At 39.3% G+C, this 24,793-nt stretch overlaps 2 protein-coding genes across 3 annotated transcripts in view; both read right to left on the bottom strand.

Moving 5' to 3' along the window:
* Window positions 1-406: 406 nt before the first annotated feature.
* Window positions 407-24,470, bottom strand: nfe2l1a (nuclear factor, erythroid 2-like 1a). Of its 2 annotated transcripts, none has more exons than XM_040155839.1 (8): window positions 24,144-24,470; window positions 22,628-22,819; window positions 9,249-9,434; window positions 5,628-5,696; window positions 5,387-5,533; window positions 5,101-5,272; window positions 3,779-4,456; window positions 407-3,617 (listed from the first exon to the last, which is right to left on the bottom strand). In XM_040155839.1, the coding sequence occupies exons 1-8, from the start codon at window positions 24,447-24,449 to the stop codon at window positions 2,608-2,610; spliced, it is 2,760 nt and encodes a 919-aa protein (XP_040011773.1). In that variant the 5' UTR covers window positions 24,450-24,470; the 3' UTR covers window positions 407-2,607. The 2 variants fall into 2 exon arrangements, with proteins under 2 accessions (XP_040011773.1, XP_040011782.1); XM_040155848.1 differs by having other exon boundaries at window positions 5,628-5,678.
* A 69-nt stretch (window positions 24,471-24,539) lies between these two features.
* The window catches only part of praf2 (PRA1 domain family, member 2), a 35,146-nt gene continuing 34,892 nt past the window's right edge, over window positions 24,540-24,793 (bottom strand). The window contains exon 7 of the transcript XR_005709567.1: window positions 24,540-24,620. The gene's annotated coding sequence lies outside the window, so the exon portion shown is untranslated. The remainder of the gene's footprint in view (window positions 24,621-24,793) is intronic.

Here is a 24,793-nt window from a genome sequence, read left to right as displayed (position 1 = left end):
GGTGTCTCAAGTTTTTTTTTTGTTTGAATGGCACACAATGGGAGAGATATAACCACCACAGCTATGAGAGCATTTGGGAAGTTGTGTGATGGCTGAAACCAATGTGTTTTCAAAACAAATATCACGTTATTAAAAACTCCATATTGATAACATCGTATAAGTCTTGAATGTAACATGAATGAGTACAACCCAGTGAGCATCCAATGCTGACAGTGTATTCTATTTTTCTGATTACAGCCAACATTTGACTGTGCCAACTGTCAGTACAATACCCACAATTCCCCGCTAAGGGTCAGCTAAACAAACAGACCCAGTTAAAATGAACAGCTGCAAATGGCTACATCTGGTAGCCCTGATTTCTGCTACTCTTGTGTAAGAACCAGAGAGGGAATTCCACTGACTCCAGAGAAGTTTTTAATAGTACAAAAGATGAGGTCCAAAGTCCTTGAATACCAGCAAGTACATTGGGCATTCACAAAAAGTAAACTCTTAAAAACAACCACAACAAAAACAAATAAAAGCTTGTTACATCAGTGGTAGTGATAGGCATGCATGCAGGTTAAAAAGTTCACACACTGTCTTCATAAATTTGAAAGACGGGATTGTGGTGTAAATTCATTTCATTCCATTGTACGTCTTTCTGATACAAGGGGCATAGGTGTATGCATACAGAAGTTTGCATATACCTACACCTACACCTGACAGTTTTTTGCCTAAAAAGAATCCAGCAAAAAAAACCAAATTGAATTATTGTATTACAAATTCAAAATATGTTCTGAATACATACTAGCATGTTCTTCTGGCTGTGCTCATTCCTGAGAAATTATAAATTTACTTATTATTAGAAACATAACGTCACCTCACCTACTACTTTTTGAATAGAAGAATTTCTCAACTACAATTTAGAATACTGTACATTTGGGTAAAAAATGTTAGCATCAATAGGTGAAAATGCTCCCAATATCTTGTACTAGTAATTTAATCAGAATCTCTATGGAGTTCTGTCTTACTCAGCTTTGTGCACAACCACTAGAGGGTGACATGCTAACTTAAAGCATTTCACAAACTAGCTGTGATTTTGGAGAAATTTTAGAATGTGGAGTTACCTGTCTGGCCAAATCTGTCATTTATATTGTCCTTTCTTCAATGAAAGATGCATTCATATGTATGTTCGTGATGTGACATACATTTCCATACCCATCAATCTTAGAACATTATTAGCCAAACAACTGAACTCAGTTGTTGACTATATGTATCCCATGTATTACAGACCTGCCAAGAGTGACAGCAGGTTTCAGTCCTCTTTTGAATTTAGCTGATGGCAGGGCTACCCTTTAGCTACATTTGGAACACAGATTCCCACCATCTTGTTTGAAAAAGACGAAATGATTTCCACAGCTTCACAGACTTGGCTGTGTTATAAATATATAAAAACATAAAAACATTATAAGGCACAGGTTAAAAACCCACTGTATCATGCTTCCAGTTTACGGGGGGGGGGGGTGCAAGCACCACTTATGGGTAAAAGGAGTCATTACTTAGTCATTTAATCAGTGTATACCAAACTAATGTTTTTTTTTTCCTGTCAGCTCAGTCTGCCATTACCAACTCCACAAAACGTTAAATATTGGTACAGTTGACAGTACCATGCTATGCCCACTTTCTGCAGTGAGTGGCCAGGTTTGCACAGGTGTGAAAAAGGATAATGCTCCAAGTGCCCTGTCCAACAAGTTCTTCACACTCTTATTCCCATCACTTTCCATGTTCACGGCTGAATCACATGATGCACGATGAAATATCATCAGCCCCTATTTCAAAGACCATATATCCACCATGACTTATATCACTGGTATTATTTTTTTTATCTTTTTATTAGTATAACTAACAAATACTCTAAAGAGACCAATTTTACATTCTACTTACAAGTGCTGCCACATTTTTATATAGCTTATATAGAGAAAGTGTTTAACTTTTTTCAGCTGTCTGTCAGTTAAGTGGTACCAGCAACCTTTCTTTGGTGGCTCAGAGTTCGGTCTACCATTGGCTGAATTGGCTGACAGCCAGGGTCCAGCCTGCTATCAGCCTGCTGGTTTGTTCAACTTAATATTCTTAAGTCTCTTAGGCAGCTGATGTAAGAGAAAGTATGATTTGCCTAGGCATAGAACTTTTACTTTAAATGCTGGTCCCAGGTCATCTATCATCTCGTGTTTTAATTCCAATACGTACTAGCAGCCTTGATTTACCTCGGTGTTGCTTAAACTCAACAAGAGTTGGATTCAAGCCCTTTTCCAGTGTATAAAATGTTTAAGTAAAGGTTGTCTTATCAACATCTTCAGTATAATCACACCCTCTGTCTACTCCGTACTCCTCTTTCTTCTGTCTTGATTTGCTATCCAGCCATCCACCAATTCTTTTTAAAAAAAATCACTGTCAGGGATTTCTGCTTGGAGGATTTAATAGCGTCTTTCAGCATCTTCCTTTGACAAGAGATAAAAAAAAATCCCTGTGTTCTTTCATTCACCACCACACCATTCCTCTTAAGGAATCTCTATACTCACATTTTCTAATGTCCAAAACTCTGAGAATATTCTTGGCTTTTCCACCTCCTCACTTCTTTTTGTTCCTCTGTTTTTTGCTTGTTTTTTCTCCTATTAGTGGCAGACATGTCCCTTGTTGGCGTGAAGCCACCATGAAACTATCATTGGGCCCAAAATGAAGCAGGTACTCTGTTGTGTCAAGCGGCCTTCCGTCTTCATCCCTTAGCCTGGAAAAGACTTGCTGGTACAAGATACCCAATCGGCGTTTCATTTCCTGCAGATTCCTCAGGTTATCTTGTTTCTCTCGGAGCAGCCTCAAACGATGGCGCCTCAAACCAGATATATCATCGTCCAGTCCCAGCAGTACATCCAGTTTCCTTTTTCTGCAGTTCTGGGCAGCTACCTTGTTCTTACCACGGCGTCGTATGTCCCTGACGAGAGTAAGCTGCTCCTCATTGAGTTTATAATTTTTCAGTAAGTCATTAAACCCCTCCACTGGCAGATTAACAATCAGCTCATTGGAGAAAGGGATCTTCAGGGCTCGTGCACGCCGTTCATCTCGGCTCCACATCTTGGTCTGAGAGATAAATCGGGAAGAAGAGCGCTGGTAATGCCTGGGGTTGTGATGTCGCAGGGAAGATTTTTTGTGTTTGGTGGGCACCTTGCCCGGGGGTGGAGAGGAGGCAGAGGGCCATGGCTGGTTGTATGTGTGATCATGGTCAATATGCTCCAGCCAAGGAAAACCATTTAACAGCTTGTGATCCCCATAGTTGGTAGGGAAGATTTTCTTAACATCTTCAGGATACCCTCCTCCTACTGCCCCCATCTCCTCCTCTTCCAGCTCCTCCTGCTTTACGGTCAGCTCCACTTCCATGTCTGAACCAACTAACCCTTCCTCAGCATCTTCGTCCTTGTCTTCGTACAAGGGACTTTTCACAGCTGACACACAAGATGAAGAGGAGGTTAATGAAGAGGAGGAGGAAGAGGAATAATAGGAAGCCTCTGAAGCAGATGGAGAAGCAGGGCTGTGGCTGAAGTCCAAGGAAAGACCAGAGTCGGAGTCTGCCTCATCCTCACCGTCTAGGAGGAGGAAACAAGGAAAGGTCAAGGGAAGTTCTACAATTTTATTGTAAAGACTTGAATTTAGCATTAGTGTGCTCCTAAAAGAAGGATACACAGTTTTACTTTTTGTCTAAAATAGTTAATGCAGAAAGAGATCTATCGCCTCCTCATTTAATTACCTTGCTGATGTCTTCCTGGTTCACTCTGATCTTCTATGACTGCCATATTAGAAACTGAGTGGTCATTATCTCTGCCAGTGTCCTGTTTGGCTATGTTATAGTCCAGGTAGCCCTCCTCTTCTAGCCTGGCTGCCATCTCTGGACTGAATCCTTCCTCCAGAGCCAGATCCAACAATCTCATCTCATCCAAGATGGCAGCATCCTCTAGGAGATCACTAAGTGGGCTAGGGAGACCATCTTCATCCCCAACATCTTCCTCATCGACCAGAAAAACACCAGAAGGAGATGTCAGAAGGTCTTGGGTTATATCAATCCCCTCCAGAGATGTGGGAGAATAGGAAGGCTTTAAATCACATAAATGAAAGTTAACATCAAAGCTAGCGAGTTCCTCAGGGCAGAGGGCATACTGTGAACATGGACTGCCTTCCATGTTATCCACACAATCTTTTGCTAGCAGGTTTATGTTCAAGGTACTCGAGTTATCTTCTGCATTTTGTCCCATGCAGAAATCGTCTGAAGGATCCTCTCCCAAGAGATCCATGTGATCTGGAGGACTGTGCAAGGCAGACTCATTGTCCATTGTGTTAAAGACTGAACTGTGGTCATCCAACTCTCCACTGGGGGTGAGTGGAAGCAGGGATGGCTCTAGTTCCGACTGGCTTAGAGACCACAACAAACCTAGAGAGAAAGGGTGGTAGGATATGCATCAGCACTTTTTGTAAGATCATTCATGGAACACTGATGAAATAAGAAAAATAAGATTGTTTATTGGCTATTTTCCATACTTATGACAATATTTGGACCTCATTTGATAGTTTTAAAGGATTTATTAGTCATTAAAACCAGTTACTTGTTTTGATTTTTTTGGCTGATTGGTGTAAGTTAGAACTTGTGTTGAGATTGTTTTGTCAACATTTTCAAAAATGATGCCAAGTGTTGAATATTTATGTTGACCCCTTTCCTCTTTAGTTTTTATCTGAAGCTTTCAACCACATCTGGCAGTTGCTCAGTAGATGGAGTCTCTCAGCTGTCATGAAGATGGTTTAGATGGTATCACATGCCTATGTATTGAATTTCGGCAAGGTGATGACAACTAAACCATCTGCATGACAAAAGAGCAACTCCATCCATTGAGGAAGGCTATGAGATGTGGTTGAGAGCTTCAGAAACAAGTCAGTCGGACCTTCTGTTGAGAATTTTATTGTTGAGTTGCTGTCTCCAAGGTCAAGAATCATTCTTTAAGCTCAATTGTTGAGTTATTTAAGTGCAGGGATACTAGCTGTGAATTCTTACAACAAACTTCAGCTTTTGAATTGATTTACCATGCTGCAGGGAAGTGTCCATTTGCCGGACCTCCTGATCAACATCTGTAATGCCGTTGTCAGGGTTGTTACAGTTTTGGTGCAGAGTTTCAGACCCAACCCCCCAGAGGATCCCAGATGGTCTTGAGTCTAAGGCGTGGTCAAATGATGTCATCATGTCAATATCTGTGTTCTGGAGAGAGGATGCAAAACTGATGTAGATTTATTGTATTTTGGCTTATACATCGCATCATTTTATTATTTTTTGCTAAATGGAATTTAATCTTCTTTTCATTTTCCCAGTTACCTCAGGTTCCATGATAGCGAACAGGTCTTGCCAGTGAAGCTCCAGGTCCAAGGAAGGGTTAACAGTGGGGATGATGGGGGACAGCAGGGGCTCCCTGCCTAGTGGGGGACTTTCCAGGTCTCCCCTTGTACCACCAACATCCCTTAACTGAGGGACAAGAAAACAGGAAAATGCTAAGTACTTTTCAAGATCAAAGAAGGACATAGACGAATGATCTGAAGAGAAGAGGCTGTGGTAATACCTGTTGTTCCTCTGTAAACAGAGAGGTTTCCTCCAACAGCCTCAAACACTCCTGGAGGGAGAAAGAAGTCTGAAAATAGGGATAGATGAGAAAGAAACAGGCAGGGAGGTTTACAGAGAAAAGGGGACAAATACATTGAGTTGAGTTTGACTTAATGCCAGTTTGACCAACTAGTTGACTTACCCAATAATATCCAAGTGTTTTTATTAGCCATACTAGAGGCATGGCTCAAGCGACTGTACTGTTGGTCTGTCTGCCAGTTGGTTGTTCCATCACTCCAGACTAAAATATCTCAACAGCTATGGATAGACTGCCATGGAATTTTGTACAGAAATGTATGGTACACAGAGGATGAATCCTACTGAACTTGGTAATCCCCTGACTATTTCTCTAGAGCCACCAACAGGTTGCCATTTTTAATAAACTAATAAATTAATCACCATAAAATTTAGTACAGATATTAATGCTGAGAGGATGAATCCTAATGATTTTGGTGATCCCCTAACTTTTCCTCAAGTGCCACCTACAGCCATCCTGCAGACTGTTAGCCTTGTTCCTATTCATCATGTGGGGAACATGAATTCTGTATCAAATTCATGGCAATCCACACAATAGTAATGGAGGCATTTCATTTAAAACAACAAATGTCAATCTGATGGTGGGGCTACAGGGAAAGTTAGGCAATAACCACAGTCATAAGGATTCATCCTCATGGGATCTTGAATATACACCGATCACCTACAACATTAAAACTGGTTACTCGTTTGTTGTGACTGTTTGGTATATGTATCAGCTTTCATTGCAATCCATCCAATAGTTGAAAAGATATTTTAGTCTGGTCCAAAATGATGGCCCATACAACCAGCTAACTGACATTGCCATCTCTCGAGTCACGCTGTTAATCACAGCCGGATGGAAACGGGGCTACTTTAAAACCCAGTCTATTTCTTTTTCCAGAGAGCATAAAAAAGAAATGCTGATATAAATGGTGGCTGTCTCTAGAAGTAATTCTATTGTCTGTTTTATTCTTTAACATTTAATGATGACAAAAAAGTTGATCATTGCATTCAGATTAAGACCAGCTTTGAACATTAATGGTCAGTCTTTGGCTGTGTTATCCAGAAACCACCTCTATGAAATGTCCCTTTACCAAGAAGCAGCTTCAGTCTGTCCCACAATTGGCAGCATGATAGGGATGATGTGTAAGAAATCATACATAGTTTTCATTTGTCAAAATTAACCAGGTCAGGTTCTCTCTCTCTCTCTCACCCATGGTCCTTCTTCAGTTTCATTCTAAGAAATATCTGTCTAGTCTTTCCATCTTCACCTGATCCTGTCATAAATCACCTTTCACCTCTGACCAGGAGTGCTATGTGGGAAAGTTGGATTCTGGGTAGCAGATCTGCCCTAAAAAAAAAAAAGGGGGGCAGTGCTACGAATTACATGACCCATATTTGATATTTCAGTCTGCACTTACAGTATTAAACTATCAGCTATTAAACTAAATCAGCCAGTGTACCGGTTTTAATGTTGTGGCTGAATATATATGTATGTGTGTGTGTGTGTGTGTGTACACACACACACACACACACAACTAGTTACGGGCTGATCAGTGTGCATGTAATGTGTTAGAAAGCTGGGTTTAACAGGCATCCTGAGGTTCAGCTTCTAAAATATGTCATCCATGATTTCCTATTCTGCTGATCTAGCAGTGGTCCAGCATTTAAAGATGAAGCATCTGGCTCTGATTTCAAGCATGAAAGACACTCTGATCACCTGACCTAACACTCATTAGTTTACATATACTGTATAAGCAATTACACACTCACCAAGCACTTTATTAGGAAGACCTGTACACTTGATTATTCATGCAATGATCCAATCAGCCAATGAAGTGGCAGCAGTGCAATGCATAAAAAAATCATGCAGATACAGGAAAGGAGCTTTGAGCAATATTCACAACAAACATCAGAATGGAGAAAAAATGTGATATGTGACTTTGACCATGGCATGATTGTTGGTGCCAGACAAACAATTTGAGTATTTCTTAAACTGCTGATCTCCTGGGATTTTCACACACAATCTCTAGAGTTTACTCAGAATAGAGCCCACAACACAAATTCTGCTGTTCTGCAGACAGAAATGCCTTGGTGATGAGAGAGGTCAAAGGAGATTGGTCAGACTGGTTAGAGCTGATAGAAAGGCTACCGTAACTCAGATAACCACTCTATAACTGTGGTGAGCGGAAGTTCAGTGAACTTCAGTCGCCCCAGTTACCAGAGCTGAATCCAATAGACCAGATGAGGAGGAGACTTGCAGCATGCATGTTCAGATGACAAATCTGCAGAGATTATGTGATGCAATCATGTCAACATGGACCAGATTCCAAAGCAATGTTTCCATTATCTTGTGGAATCCATACCAGAAAAATTTAGGCTGGGAGGGGGTCCCTACCTAATATTAGTATGGTGTAATAATAAAGTGCTCTGTGAGTGTAATCAGGCAGGATCTGATACAGACTTTTTAAGGCAGATACTGGTTGTGAGGAATTTTGGGTAAAGCTGCAGTCAGTCACTATTAACTGCTGAGCTGAATCCAAATATACAGACTCTCTCAGACTTTGCAGTGGTATTGGTCTAAAACAGATTAAAGCTGTTCAGGATGATTTGCCCATTCATTTAAAGTGACAGCATTGATGTTCACTAACTTCTTCCTGTTGCCATTTCATTGGGTGGTCCCAATAATGGTGGTCCAATTGCCCTTAAGTCTACAACATTTAAAGCCTTAGTATGTCTAACCAAAGTGCTTGTCAGATAGTCTAAGAGTATCTGAAACCCCCTTTCCAATGCCAGGTTTTTTTCACGGCTGTGTCACAATTTTTGTAACTTTCCGGAACAGAATATCTCACAATCGCACAACTTCACGTTGCAGTAGGTCAGGTGTGCAAAGATGTAGAAGTAGTCACGGCTTGAACTCCCAAGCTCTCTTTTTTATTCCTCACAGGCATTGTATTGACACTACAGAGATGCACTCAAGACACTAAAATACTTTTAGACAGAGACTGAGAAAGAGTTGAAATGCAGCCAGAGGGGGGAAATGATGACCTCTTCCATTTCAAGCATACTGAGGCCTTTAACCCAAAATGTAAAATTAGTGATCGTTTAAAGGAGTAGTTTGACATTTTGGGAAAAGGTGAACTATTCCAGTAACTTCTTGGAATCTCTGATGGTACTTGGCAACTGGTCCCTGATCATAAAGGGCACATAATTCCCCATAGAATGGCAAATTGTCGTTTTTACACTTTTGTTTTTATAGAGATTAAACAAACGAGAAATAACATTTTATTTGGTAAGTTTGAGAGATGCTGGTACGTGGATTTTTTTTTACTTTCAGCCAGTTCTGTTTCCACCTGTTTCCAGTTTTCAACCCAAGCTAACCAGTTGCTAGCTCTATCTGAATATTTAGCACATAGATGTCTACTACCCAAATTGTATGACTCAAATTTCAAGTATTCAGTGTGTCTTCCAGATTTTTATTATCTTCAAAGTAGACAACAAATAAATTTGAGAGGCATTTTACTATCACTATGTCATGAAAAGAATTCTTAATCTTACGTCTTACCTGGTTTACTTCATTCTGAGTCAACTCTCTGCTGTTAGCATGGCTGTAGGAACCTCTTGGTGTTCCTCTTCTCTCTGTCCTTCTGTAATACCTATGCAACCTGGCAATTTCTTCCTCTTCGTCCTCCTCTTCCTCTCCTCTCTCATCCAGAACAACATCGTGATGAAGTATTTGATGTGTTTCTTCCTGGTTGCAGAGACAAAAATGACCCAATTTAATCATAGAAGCCAAAATGCCACAAGATCTCTTAACAATGGTTTAACATATTATGTTCACTACAGTATAGGCTCTAGAGATAGGCCAGCTTGCTGTCCGTAAGCATTGGTTCCACTGGGTCCAAAACCCAGCACCTTCTGCATGTAAAGCAGAAGTGACTGAAGTCTTCCTGAAGTCTCCATTGGTTGCCTGGCTACAAGTCTTTGCCAAGAAATAATCTGCCACACAACCAATTACAGCTTCGATTTTTCTTGGCCAAGTCTCTACAAGCTTTGCACACCTTGATTTGGGCAGTTTATCCCATTCCTCCTAGCAGATCCTCTCAAGCTCCTTCGGATTAGACAGTAAGTGTCTGTGAAATGCCATCTTCAGGTCTGGGCCTCTCAAGGACAGTCGGAGATTTGTCCTGGAGCCTCTCAAGCCACTTCAAGGACTCTGTATTTGGCTGCATTCATCCTTCCCTCAATTTTGACCAGCCTCCCTGTCCCTGCCGCTGGAGAGCCCCCCTAATAGCATGATGCTTCCACCTCCATGCTACACCATAGGGATGGTATAAGCCAGGTGATGAGCAGTGCCTGGTGTTCGCCAGACATAGTGCCTGTAGTTCTGCCCAAAGAGTTAAATTTTTGTCTCTTCAGACCAGAGAATCTTTTTACTCATGCTCTGAGTCCTTTAAATACTGTTTGGCAAACTCCAAATGGGCTGTCATATTCCTTTTACTCAAATAACTTCCGCCTAGCCACTCTACCATAAAGGCCTGATTGATGGAGTGCTGATGAAATGGTCGCTCTTTCTGCAGGTTCTCCCATCTCAGCAGAGGACTTCTGAAGCTCACTCTAAGAGTGACAGTTGGGTTCTTGGTCACCTCCCTTACCAATGCCCTTCTCGCCTAGTTACTCAATCTGGCTGGATGGCCAACTCTAGGAGCCTTGTTGGTTCCAAACTTCTTCCATTTCACAATTATTGAGGTCACCGGGCTCCTGCGAACACTCAAAGCTTTAGAAATTGTTTTATAGCCTTGCTCTGAAGAATGCCTCGTCACAATTTTATCTCAGAGGTCTACAGACAGTTCCTTGGACTTCATGGTTTGGTTTTTGTGCTGACGTGCAGTGTGAATTGTGGGACCTTACAGACATAGGTGTATATAATGTCCAGTCAATGTAGTTTGCCACAGATGGACTCCAGCCAGGTTCTAGACTCATTTCAAAAATAATTAAAGCAAAGATGATTCACCTGACTACAGTGGAGTACTATAGCAAAGGGTCTAAATAATTTTGTAAATGAGAGATTTCAGTTATATTTTTAATAAATTTGCAAAAATATCTTAAATCATGTCTTCAATTTGTCATTATAGGTTATTGAGTGTAGATTGGTGGGCAAAAATGGTAATTTTATCCAGTTAAAATTAAATCTCCAACACAATAAAGTGTGTAAAAAGTGAAAAAATTAAGGTTCTGAATATTTTCTGAAGCCACAGTCTTTAACATACAGACACATTGGTATCAATCTTTTTATCTAACTCTTGTCAAGAAAACGAATAAGCATACCCTCCCAAAAAGTCAAAATAGTAGATTGCTGGAAGAAGATCTGTACCCAGCATAAATTTAGCAGTGGTTCTAATGGGTTTTGAACCCAGGACCTTCTCCTTTCAGTCCTACTGTGTCTCCATTCAGCCTTGAAGGAAACCATAGGAATGACAGAGATTTAAGATAAAAAATTTTGAAGCGGTAACACATCACCATGCTAACCACTAGAGTAGTATACTGCTGTAGTACTGTCTTCTATACTACCAGTGTGTATGTACAGAATGTAAAGGCTCCCGTTCTACCCAGAGACAGACAGCCAGGCTCAGAATAGCTTTAACCTTCTCCTGACCTGGCTGGGGGCTTACAGGCAAACTCAGAGACCCGCAGCAGCTGGCCAGTATGGACATGTATGTAGCTTTGAACATTCAATCTATAGGTTAAGGCTAAGTCTCTATCCCTGTCCACATATTCCTCACCTCACTACAAGAGTGCAACTAAGTGCCAAATTCATTAATAATTCTTAATGATCCCACTCATGCTACTTATTCACCACAAACAATTAAATGTAGCACTTTAGCGTTATCTGTCCTCCTGTAATGCCTATGCAACCTGGCAATTTCTTCCTCTTCGTCCTCCTCTTCCTCTCCTCTCTCATCCAGAACAACACCGTGATGAAGGCTAAGTCTCTATCCCTGTCCACATATTCCTCACTTCGCTACAAGAGTGCAACTAAGTGCCAAATTCATTAATAATTCTTAATGATCCCACTCATGCTACTTATTCACCACAAACAATTAAATGTAGCACTTTAGCGTTATCTGCAAGAGTCCAAGAAGTACTTAAAATTAAATGTAAAATATGAAACATTACACACCAAATTAAAGTGATAAAACCAGAGACAGCCTCAGAGCATCTGTGAAAACTTAACTGTTCATATTCAGGGTAGATGACAGCTCATCAAGCTCTCAGGCACCACTTTATGTAACTTGACAAGGGATGGATGGTGAGTCATTGAGAAGTCTTTGTTGACTCTGACATATCCTTGTATACCATCACTGAATCTTGGTTGGATAAAAACCAAGGCACCCCCTCAAGCAGGCATAGAACACCCCCTAAAACAGTACAAAGGGAAGAAGCCTTCAGAAAGACCACAAAAGGAAACCCTCTTCCAGGACTAATAGGTGCCAAGCAAATGACAAGAGTGCAAAAAAAGAGCCAAAAGAAATCCAATTATACAAATACATAGTATAAAACTTCAATATTATGGCAAAAAGAGTATGATTCAAGTCTCAAAGGGGGGAAGAATCAAAGATAGCACTGGTCCAGTCTCTTGACATACCCACACTGATCACCTGAAAATGGTGTTTGACTAAGGACCACCCAAACTCAAACTAAGTGATTATACAGCTTGGTCATTTGATAATTTTTGTTTATGAGATGATGAATACCAACTTATTACTAGAACATAATATATATCTGTGATTCATTCCAGTGAATGACGATACTGATTTCAGCAAGTAACAGCATACATTTCAGGTGAGCAGTGTGATAGCACACATGGCAGCAAAAGAGGCATGGCAGAGCACTGCTGGCTCAAGTACGTCACCACTGATTAAAAGGGTGCGTTGGATTTATGTTACATTGAGAGGAGTATACCATTTGATTGTAGTGGCAGACTAGGGGTTTTAATGTGAATGTAGAATATGTACAGCTTTGATATTTGGCATTTAGGCTCTGACCTTGTGACTCCCCACAAGAAAGCATCAGGCTCAGCACAGCAGGGAGTGGGGAACAATGATATTAACTTCCATCCCTAGAGGAACACAAGCTCAGAGCCTACTGAGGCTTTTGAAATGCTATATGAACAGCAGCAGTAGCAGCAAATGACAGTATAGCTTCCAGGTGAGCAGTGTGGCAGCAAAAGAATGAACAAAGTATTGACAGCTTAAGCACAGGAGCATGATGCCCATCTCAAACCAGAGATGAGCTCCACACATAAGACCATAAAATACTGGTTCCACTGGGGTTTGAACCCAAGACCTTCGGTATGAATAAGACAGCTTTAAAAGAGTCAAGAAAAATCCAAAATTACATGTGAAAGAGGGCAAACACTAATTTACTTGCAGCAGATTAACTATCACTCAGTTTAATACAGACAGAATATTATTTATTATACATTTATTTTCATTCTATGTCCAACATATGAACCAAACTATGAGTATTAAATGGTCTTAATGCACATTCTCTGGCCTATCAGGTAAGAGTATTCAACCAGCTAACAGAATGACAATAAAACTGCCTACACTGATTAAAGATTTGCAACAATATAGATAATAAATAATACAATCAAATAATAAATGTTCCACATATGCAGCCGATTCCTCTTAGTCTGTCTAGGTTTTTTTTCAATAACATGGTAATGAACAAAATTTTTACATAAGTTCAAGTCCATTATTTTACACTGTACATTTCAACTTTTGTATCATTTCTTTTATCTACAGTAGCAAGAAAAGTAAGTGAACCCTTTGGAATTACCTGTATTTATGTATAAGTTTGTCCTAAAATATGGTCAAACTTACAATAATAAACAATTTATTTTAACTAATAACACATATATCATTGTATGGCAGTTGTCCTTACTGAATACATCATTCAAACAATCACAGTGTAGGTTGGAAAAAATATGTCAACCCCTCAACTAATGACATCAACACTCATACAGATCTTAGAAGACTTACAATCAGTTGTTGATTTGCATAAAGCTGGAAAGCTTTACAAAGTAATCTCAAATATTAGAGTTTCATCACTCCACAGACATGTTTTCTATAAATGGAGAGGATTTAGTTCTGTGGCTACTCTCCCTCGAAGTGGGCGCCCAGCTATGACCCCGAAAGCATAACACAGAATACTCAATGAGGTAAGAAAGAACCCCAGAGTAACAGATAAAGGCTTTAAAAAAAAATCATTGGAGCCTATTAACATCTCTGTTCACGAGTCTACCAAAAAAACAAATCATGGTGCATGGTTGCATGGAGCATGGTTCCATGGCAGGCCATCCCAGAGGAAGCTACTGCTCTCCAAAAAACATCACTGTGTGCCTGAGGATTGCTTTAGTGCACTGATGGACTGATGAAACTAAGATTGAATTGTTCGGGAGGAACACACAGCACTATATATGGCATAAAAAGGGCACCGTATACCAACATGAAAATATACTACCCAGCAGAATTACAATGGAGGGAGCATCATTATTCAGGGCTGCTTTGCTATATCTGGGCTGGGATAGCTCACCATTATTGAGGAGGTAATGAAATCCCATTTTTTAATCAAGGTATCTTACAGAATAATGTCAGGCTGGCTGTTCACCAGCCAGTAGAAGTGGGGTGATGCAACAGGACAATGACCCTAAACAACGACGTAAATCTACTAGATAATGACTTCAGACAAAGAAAATCTGCCTTTTGGAGTGGTCCAGTCAGAGCCCAGACCTTAACCCAACAGAGATGCTGTGGAATGATCTCAAGAGAGCCATTCACAGCAGGCACCCTGAGAATATGGCTGAGCTAAAGAAGTACTGTAGGAAGAATGGTCCAAAAATTCCTCCTGAACATTGTGCAGGTCTGATCTGCAGCTACTAGAATTATTAGTTTGAGGTTACTGGTGCAAAAGGAGGTTCAACCAATTATTAAATCTAAGGGTTCACTTACTTTTTCCACCAGAACTGTGAGTGTTTAATGGGTGTGTTCTATAAATAGACTAAAGATTGTAATTGTTTGTATTATTAGCTTAAGCACATTTCTATACCTGTGACTTAGATGAAGATAAGATCACATTTTATGACCAGTTAATTCAGAAAACCGGGTAATTCCAAAGGGTTCACATACTTTTTCTTGCCACTGTAAGTAGTCAATACCTCTTGGCACAAGCAAGATTTCATGTTTTGTCCCTGCACCACTGCTGAATAAGGAAGCACAAGTTAGCACCGCATGTGCACATTTGTTTACATGCATGCCTCTGCCCTCTTTGTATCTGAGCGTGTGTGTTGATGCAGTAAACAGGAGGGATTGCAAAACTGAAAAATGTAAATGTGTGTCAAGACGCACTGGGTCAGTGATCAGGTTTCAAAACAAGCCAGAAGATTACAAGGCCAGGAGGAAGCTAATAAAGTGTTTTGTGCATGTGTATGTGTGTGGTTGTGTGTACGCGTGCCATTTGATACACGAGGAGAATTCAAAAACAAAGTTATATTCACGTTCAACTTCAGGAAGAGAGGGTAGCAGTCTGGTATGTACTTAGATCTATGTGTTATATCAAGTTTGTAATGTCCTGTGTGTGTGTTTGTGGTAAAATGACACTGAGCTTTAGTTGTAGCTGTAGCTCCTAATAACAAACTGAAATGCTTCAGTGCCTTTAAGATCAGTTTTTTTTTTTTCTCTCATTACTGTGTTCCTTATCTGCTCTCCATCACTGAATATGCTTTTCCTGCTTTCAGCACATTAGGAGATATTTTCCATTTCTATTTGTCTTGGTTGTTTTTCAAAACAAATATTAGAAATACGCTGTATAATCTAAAATGTGAAAAAATAGTGGAAAAAAGCCACACAATTTTCAAGAGCCCACGCTGACATCTTCAATCTGCTTGTTTTGTCTGAAAAACAAGTCCAGAACCCAAAAATATTCAGTTTCCTACAACAGAAGACAAAGAAACGCAGCATAATCTTCTGTCAATCAACTAATCAATTAATTAACTAATTCTGTCAGTTCTAGTAGCTTCCCATTCAAATTGACTGAATTGGTCTCCAATACTATCTGGAAGTGAATGGGAGTGTAGGAGTCTGAGAAAACTGGCTAATACAAATACAAATCTTTCTCTAATCATGGCATATGAATGCACTAAATACTTTCAGAATTAATATCAAAAGGTACTGGAAACATAAAAGTGAGCAAAAACTAATTATGTGGACTGAACTACGCTGATTTAAACAACAGAAAATATATTTATTGCCTTTTTTTTAAAAAAATAGGTACAATAAAGCAAGATTTTGGAGTAGCTCAACGGATTTTGAAAAACAACAATTATAATTTGGTTTAAAAAAAAAAAGTCTATTGTCTATTATATCCATAGTGTTTAGAAGGAAAATAAGCACACAAATAGGATTACAAATTGGTGTTGGGCTGATCTTTGGTATAGTTATTGCCACAATAACCAATCCAAACTGTGATGGACTGACTTCACATGACACAGCTCCCACCAACCAGAGTCAGTTATAACACCTGTAAACCATGTGCTGCAATTGAGAGTTAAGAAAAGTAGTAAACAAGCAATCATAGGAGTCAAAATCAAAAGCTGAAACTAATGAATAAATCCTTAAAATGTCCAGCTTCTACCACTCCTTGTCGCTAAAAGAAGAAAAGTAAAAAAAAAAAAAAAATACTAATTGACACATTATATCTTGTTTATATATAACAGGATATAACATGTTAATGAGTGAGCTTTAAGGTGTTAGTAAGTGGATTTTGTTCACTTTGGACAGAGTGAGGCTAGCTGTAGCCCCCTCTTTCCAGTCTTTATGGTAAGCTACGCTAACCAGCTGCTGGCTGTAGCTTCATATTTAACAGACATAAGAGTGGTATCAATCTGAACATCTAACTCTCCACCATAAAGCATAAAAGCATATTTACCATAATGTCAAATTATTGCTTTAATGTTTTTAGACCTGAAAAAACTAACTTAAACACAAAATTATCCAAAAATAATATGTATATAAATATATCCCCCTACCGGCTTTATCAGTGCCTTTGTATGTATATATCATGTTGCTGACATTTACCGAAACCTCCCACCAAGTCTGTCTAAACTGAAGTGATGTAATTTATATTTATACACATATAAACAAACACAAACTCAGTTTTGTAAGTAAATGCAGCCTGTTGCTCTGCTTGACATTGGAAGCCTGATACACTGCTGCACATGACTCTGTGTGTGTGTGTGCATGTCCAAACTAGTCATGTAGGCCAGCATCTGGGTTATTTATATATGGTACAGTCTGTTCGCTTACACCAGGCCTGTGTTGTGTCTGAGTGTATGTTATGGAGTCTTTGGGAGTTTGGTTTTGTCAATGTAAAGTGAGTGTGATTCTTCATGAGGTGATGGATCTCGCTTATTTGGTCTTTGTTAGTAATGATGGATCATGGTGCTCTCAGTGCCAATACAAGCTAAAATGTAATTGACCTGACAATAATAAAAATGTATTTTTTGCAGCTCTGCACTCTTATTATGTATCTTCTTAATAATTCCTGCTTAGCCCCTTAACTCCATATTATAAAACCTGCTGTAAGCCTCAGGGCCCAGAGTGGCCGCTAAAAGTATTTTAGATGTCCTTCCATGCATGATGAGTTCTACAGATTATTTTCAGTTTCAACATGTCAGTATCTGAAGTGAAAGATCTGACTGTCTTATAACTAGAACATCAGTCACATAATGTATAGTATGTGCTGGAGTCTGTCTTATGAGCCAAAGCTTAACCAGGCATGTCTGAGGTGTGGCCATTAATAAATGGAGCTCACAGTGCAAGTTCATGCAAGCAGAAGCTTGAGGTCAATGGTCCAATATGTTATTTGACTTAAAGCAGGGATTTTCAAAGTCGGACGCTGTGGGCACCATAATGGTAGACTTTTAGAATAGAATATTATAGAACAGAACAGAATAGAACACAACTTTACTGTCAACCGCGTGGAAAATTATCACAAAAACATAAAAGCAGAAGGAGAACAGGACACATTTAAAACAAGTACCAGACAAAACAGATGTGGCAACAAGATAAGGGAAAATAAAGGATGAGAACTAGCTCTCAGGATGTTTGGAGCTTTATCTCTTGTCCTGGCAGTATCTAGCTCACTCCGCTTAATCTGGGGCTTCCCAATTATTTAGCTGCCAAGGCCAACTATTCTAGCAAGCTTATTACTCAGTCTGCAGTTCAAGCGACCAAACCATGAAGTCAAGTAGAATGTTATAACGCTCTCAATCAGGGTGTTGTACACAATCGGCACTCATCTGACACTGTAAAACAGTATATTAAAGATCAAGGTTTTAGTGATTGTTGGTGATCAAAGAACACATCAAACAGACAAAGATTTCATTAATTTAGTGACATCCTTCATGAAATTGAGCAACTATCCAGAAACCTTATCATCTGTACTTTGGGCATCAGCTAAAGCAGTTATTAGAGGAAATATTTTCTCATATTCTAAAACACAGGAGGAAGAAAGAACTAGACATACAACAAAAACTTGAACCAGACTTGAAGGTCTGGCTGCCTTAAGGTTCAGATTCTGAAGATCACCTTGCAACCCATCTTCAACAGGCTACAAAAATAAAAATAGCTACAAGAAAACCAAAAATCACAACACCCATGACTAGGGTTAGAACAATGCAAAGGTCAGGAATTGTCAATATCAGACGTCCCATTTCTTACACTGTCAATTAAAAAACATTTGACCTCAAAAACCCATTCATAGCAGTGACTGACAGCTGCTATGACTCCAAACAGAGCCACCCCAATATGGCACAATCCAGATTTTGAAATTGAAAATAAGCCATTAACATTCTGTTCATGATTAAAAAAAAAAAAAAAAAAAAAAAAAAATGGTTTACACATCTGGAACATTTATTTGAAGACATCTCATTTATATCACATGAAACATTAAGACAGAAGTATGATATCGGGGGTAACACCTTCCTGCAATACTGTCTAAAAGATAAAATCAGTCCATCAAACAACAATCCTCAATTGAACTACCTAACAGCCATCATCAGCCAACGTTGATCACCTTAACAATCTAAGAAAACCATACTACTTAAAGGGAAATATCGACACAACCTCGCAGTACGCCAATGGCTTCATCTGTTATGGGCATGTATTATAATGGAAAGACTAACAGCAGTAACCAAAAAAAAAAATCAGGGTGACTTGTTTAATGTTCATTGGGCGCCATTCATCAGCTCTATAAGCCTACAAACTCCACAACCCTAAAAATATAGTACAACATACACACTCACATAAACAAACACAAATGTTCATTCACAATCTCATATACACATCCCCTTTGTAGGTGAAGTGAATGGCTATCTCTATGTCTATCTATGCCCTTGCAGATGGGCTGCTTTACCGACACGATTAAAACTACTCTGGTAAATACAGTACCTCCCTAGCCAGACTGAGCCAACTCACTCCTGAGGGTTTGAGGGCAATTTCTGAAAGGAAGTACAGGTATCTACAGGCCAGCACCTTCCCAGGGGTCTTCGTACGGCCCTAAGCCATATATAATTATGTGTCTAGCCAGAACAACCCAGCTGACCTCTGCCTGTAAATGCCCTAGCATCCCATTTGGTGCCATGGACTGTGCCCACAGGCACCAATGCATGTTGATAGTGCAACATAAATAAAATTAACATGGATTGGATGGAATTAACAACGGATTTTTTCACTCCTATTATTCTTTGTCTTACTTCTATAATCATGCTCTAAGTTTTGAAACTGCAGTTTCAATGATGCTTTGATAGATATAAACAAGAAGTAAAATGTTGCCATGGATTCAGTGAGCTGTGCACTGGGCTACAACTCTGCAGTGTACCCATGGAAGTACGTGGAAGTACGTGGACAAACGTACTTTGAAAAATTACCTGATGAGACTCATTTATAAGGAACGTCTTTTTTCCATGACTTCTAAGCAGATTTATATATACATATGTTTATCTGTGACGAACATCAGCAATAATGATATCCTCAGAAAGTGTCAGAAAGTGGTTATAGTCATTAAGAACATCCAAACTGGCGGGTGGAGTGAAAAACCGTATGATAGACAGGGAGGAGACACGATATTGTGTAAAATGGGAATAATGGCCCATATTTTCATATAGTATTTTCCAAGAAGACATTCATAGAGCGACACTTGGTTGTTCACATTAAAAGTACCACAACTAGTCGTGTATCAAATGAAAAAAGGGAGCCAGAGAGGTACAGTGCTTAGCTCCTCTCTTACCTCTGCACGGCTGGCCAATCATGGCGTGAAATGGATGAATGTTGATCATCATTTTAGAAATTTTTGTTAGTAAACACTAACCTAGATACACACTGAGCAGACATGTAACAACATTAGAATCAATTTGGAGTTCTGTTTCTGGACACCTGACAAGAAAGTCCGATCTTCACTCTCTTTTTAGCTCTGTTTTGATCGCTATCAACTCCTGAGGGAAATATCTTGCTCTTTAGCTGCAAATGCTCTACTACTGTATGTTCACCAGCTTTACTCTAGCTGTTTCTGTTTGCTGTTTGGTGCTGGGAATGTACTGTATAGTGAGTTTATAAGAGAGTTTTCACTGAGAACAGCTGCCGTATGCATCCAAAATTACATTATTAAAGCGCTGAGAGGAAACCAAAGCATCACTGAAAGATGCTAAAACCCTGCATAGAACTGATTGAAACTGTAGAGTTTCCATATTATTACAGATTATTGATGATTATTGTTCATTACTCTTTGATGTTTATTAATATAAACAAAACATTTCACATAACACATAGTAATTATTACTACCTATTATTATTACTATTATTAATATAAAATCATTGATTAGTGCAGCTCTAAAAAGATAAGTTGTACTAACTACATTTGAACTTATGTCACAGTAAGAGTTCCTTTTTCCTCTATGTGTGAAACTTGTATTTCTTATTCTTTCCTGTTTACATGAAGTTTAACAAATTAGGTTACTGCTGAAAACCACAAATAAGCAAGTTACTGAAGTGTAAGCACAATGAATATTTGGAAAGGTCTGGGACTTCCAGGGTATTGTGCCCATGTTTGTGTGTTTATTTAAAGGTGTATTCTCTCGAGCAGGGAGTTTCAACTGTACTGATTGTACTGCTTCATTTTCCTGATTAAGTCTTCTACAGTGAGGTAAGGTTATCCTGGTGACTCATTGAACTCTGACTCATTATCTCACATGACATTACACTTTGTTTAGGTGACAGTCAAAACCAGCACCCTTTCCCACACCACTTATTTTAATATTTTACACATAAATTAATAGCTAAATCTTCAGTTCATTCCTACATCTTTATACTGCTACTTCTGTGGCGTTTTGTGTAGGTCAGTAGTCTTCAAACAGACTTGCTAATGTATTACAAACAAACTGCTGTTCGACTGTAGAAACCCAGTGATTTTAACTTCTAGAAGCAACTATTTCTCATTTTAGTGCCATGATGCAGCCTAATGACTTTGGTGATACCCTGACGTTTTTCGCACTGCCACAGACGTGTGGTTTCAGTGAAATCTCTCAACAGCTGCCATAGATGGCCTGCCATTAAATGTCATTAGCATGATAACATTTGATGAGGAATCAATAATTTAATGTGTCGATATGATTTACATATATTGTTTCTTTTATTGTTAGTAATAGTTTGGAACCTTCTCCCCCCACACCTTTAAGACGTAACTTTCTAAAACCAACAATCTGATGTTCATGTCCACTTCACACAGTGATTGGCCAGATGTTGGGAGGTGAGAAAGTAGGCAGGATTTGAACTTCTCTCTCATACGTTATTATTTCATTCTTAACAAGTAAAGATTGTCCCAAAGTCAGTTTCCTCCAATGTAACTATCACGTCTCTTTAATGCGACTCCCCCCTCTCTTTGCAGCCTTTCTAGTGTGGCCAGTCGGAACAGCTATGAAAAGTTTTGCCTGTGATCGGACAATTTGTTGTATAAAACAGTTTGTTTCAAACAACAGTGGCTTGAAAAAATTTATTAGCTTGAAGGCAATAAGTCTTACAGTTGTAAAAGCTGTCAAACTGTATATGAACAAGGTTATTTGCTCTAGATCCCACAGGGTTATGGCATGGACCAAGGTCAACAGAGACGGCTAATCTGAACTAAACATAACAATGTCAACCCTTGTACCTGAGCTGAACTCTCAAGAAGTCTCTGAACTAGTTAACATTCAGTAATTACATAACTATTATTATATATATTTATATATATATTTCTTCTTGTGGGAACCAAAACTATATTGGAATTTTACCACAAAACCCATAGTATTTTCCTGGATATATAACAATTATTTTACAATGACGCTCAAGAAACAGAACAAGAGTTTGGTGTGGGAGATTTCGCTTTCAGACTCAAGCTTTGTTTACCAAAAATATGCTACCTTGCCAGCATTTAGTTCCTAGTTTAGTTTCTGAGTTTAGATCCTCAGGCATCATAGTTCCTAGAACTTTTTCTGGTCAAAAAGGGCTATAAATTGAAGGTTCCTGTACTGGCAATATGGTAGATCTTGATAATAATAATCATATTAGATCTTTGTTTTTGTTTTGGTCATCAAATTTAAAATTCCTAGAAATTAAAGACAAGTGGGATTTGAGTGATCTGCTGAGAGCACTGATTTAAAAGTTCTGCTCAACACTGCTGTAATTTAGAGCTGTCAGTTGTAGTCCTAGTCATTCCAATCTTCGCTAAAAGAGTCTACAACATGATAAAAGATCCTTGATCATGCGCGCCAACTCTGATTTTACACAAGAACATTCTAGAACACAAACCCTAAATGTTCTAACCCATACAGTGTGAATGAAACGGCTGTACCTCTTTATCATCCACCTCCACTTCTTCTTGCAAGGTTTCAAGTCCAGCTCTGGGCTCCACAGACAGACCACTTCGGTCTCTCTCTACCCCAGCAGGAGCTCTCTCCAGCAGGGAGCGCTGGTCTGGACATTCCATGGGGAGAGGTTCTGGATCCCTCTGGACCAGCCATGTCTCTAGTTCTGCATGAGGAACCTGCGGAGAAAATGTATGAAACATTTGAAAATTTGGCCCATTTTTCTCCTTATGAACTAAAGGCTGGGGGGGGGGGCACATTACAGTCACAGGCATGTAGTGTAAAACATTTCCAAAATGTGGAACTATAACAACCTTTTATCAGGAGAGTATAGTTTTATTAATAACGTTGGAAAGCAGAGGCATTTGAGTCCATAAAGAACATTAATCATTAGTTAGAAAGGACTCCTAGAACTACCTTTTATTCCATACAACATCTCAACCTGAATAATGGAAGTGTGGCAAAAAGAAATTTCTCTACTTAAAGGAATGGTTCAACATTTTGGGACATGTGCTTATTTGCTTTCTTGCCGAGAGAAGAAATCAGTGATACCACTCTCATGTCTATGTGCTACATATGGAGCAGCAGCCAGCATAAGCTGTAAACACAACATTGACAGCTTACCTTAGCATAAAGACTGAAAACGGGCAACAGGGCTTCCTGAAATCCTTTCATCACTGTGAGGTTGCCAGGCAACCGTCAAATTTTTTGTTAACTCCGGACAGAGTCAGGCTAGCAGTTTCCCCAGAAACAGCCTGAAGGAACAACTACTCTACTCTTAAGTGCCTACTATTTCTAATAAAAGAAAAAAGAAAAAAAGTGAGCAAAGGAATAGTTCGACATTTGGGGAAATATTTGTATTCAGTTTCCTGCCAAGAAGTTAGTTAAGAAGATTGATACCACTCATGTCTGTATGTTAAATATGAAGCTACAGCCGGTAGCAATAGCCGGTTAGTTTAGCCAAGCACAAAGAATGGAGACAGGGGAAAACATCTAGCTGGGCTTTGTCCAAAGGTAACAAAACCCACCTACCAGTTCTTCTAAAGCTCACAATATGTCATATCTTGTTTGTTTAATTCATACAAAAACTCAAGTGTAAAAATGAAAACTTGTGGTTTTATTGGAGGTTTAAAACAAATGAGATACAACTAGTTAATTAATGAGCTTTAGAGGTAATGGTAGACAGATTTAGTTCCCCCCTGCATCCAATCTTAATGCTAAGCTAGGCTAACCATTTGCTGGCTGTAGCTTCATATTAAACTCACAGATATTAGAGTGGTATGACTCTTCTCATTTATCTCTCTAAAACAACACAAATAAGAGTATTACCCAAAATATCAAACTATTCCATTAACCCTGAGATTTTAGAAGAGGAAAGACAGAAAACGCCTTTTTTTTTTTTTTTTTTTAAATTTGTGAAAGACTTGTGAAGCCCCTGTTAGACAAAAACTGTACATCTGTATAGGAATGTTGAGAAAAATAAAGATTGACATGTTTTCGTACCTGTACTCTGTCCAGAGAGCGGACCCAGCCTAGCAGCCTTCGTGCTGTGAAAAATCCATCCAGGTCCACATTCTTTGGTTGCAGGTTATAGCCATCCTCCAGGCAGTTCCAGAGGTTGTGGAACTGCGTCTGGGTCATTGCCAAGTTTGGACCCAGGATCATCTCATGCCAGCAGGGAGGCAGATAGGGCTCCAGTCCCACATCGACCCTCACTCCACAGAGACTCAGCAGGATGGCCACCTGGATGAGGCCCTCTGTGAAGTATTTCTTTAGGTGTATCATGGGCTTTGGTTTCTCAGAAGACATACAAAGAAGTCAGAAGGTGGGACCCTGTAACCGAAAGGGTCTAGGGTTCAGTTCGGTCACCACCACAATGAGTGTCTCTTCTTCTGTAGTGTTCTTGGGCAAGGTGTAAAGTCCCTTGAAGTTCCGTCAGGCGCTGCTCTGTACAATGGCCTCCCTGTGGAAGGTGAGGGGCTAGCAAAAAACACAAATCCCCACTCTCATGGGGCTTAATGCAATAACAAAAAAATCTCCTTAATAGTTCAAAAAAGTTGGGAAATTCTTAATTTTTATTTTTTATATTAAATTATAATGTAGAATTGCTTTGTTAGGGAAAAATTAACAATGTACCCCTGAACAAGGCACTA

The sequence above is a fragment of the Xiphias gladius genome, chromosome 3 (assembly GCF_016859285.1).
Source record: "Xiphias gladius isolate SHS-SW01 ecotype Sanya breed wild chromosome 3, ASM1685928v1, whole genome shotgun sequence".
Classification (NCBI taxonomy): Eukaryota; Metazoa; Chordata; class Actinopteri; order Istiophoriformes; family Xiphiidae; genus Xiphias; species Xiphias gladius.
This window is presented reverse-complemented; position numbering and strand designations above follow the sequence as displayed.

Coding starts and splice junctions, on each gene's coding strand:
- nfe2l1a (XM_040155839.1), bottom strand. CDS start 24,449: ATGTCTTCTGAGAAACCAAAGCCCATGATACACCTAAAGAAATACTTC. Junction 9,435..22,627: donor TGGAGGTGGATGATAAAGAG/GTACAGCCGTTT, acceptor CTCTGCAACCAG/GAAGAAACACATCAAATACT. Junction 5,273..5,386: donor TCGCTATCATGGAACCTGAG/GTAACTGGGAAA, acceptor TCCTCTCTCCAG/AACACAGATATTGACATGAT.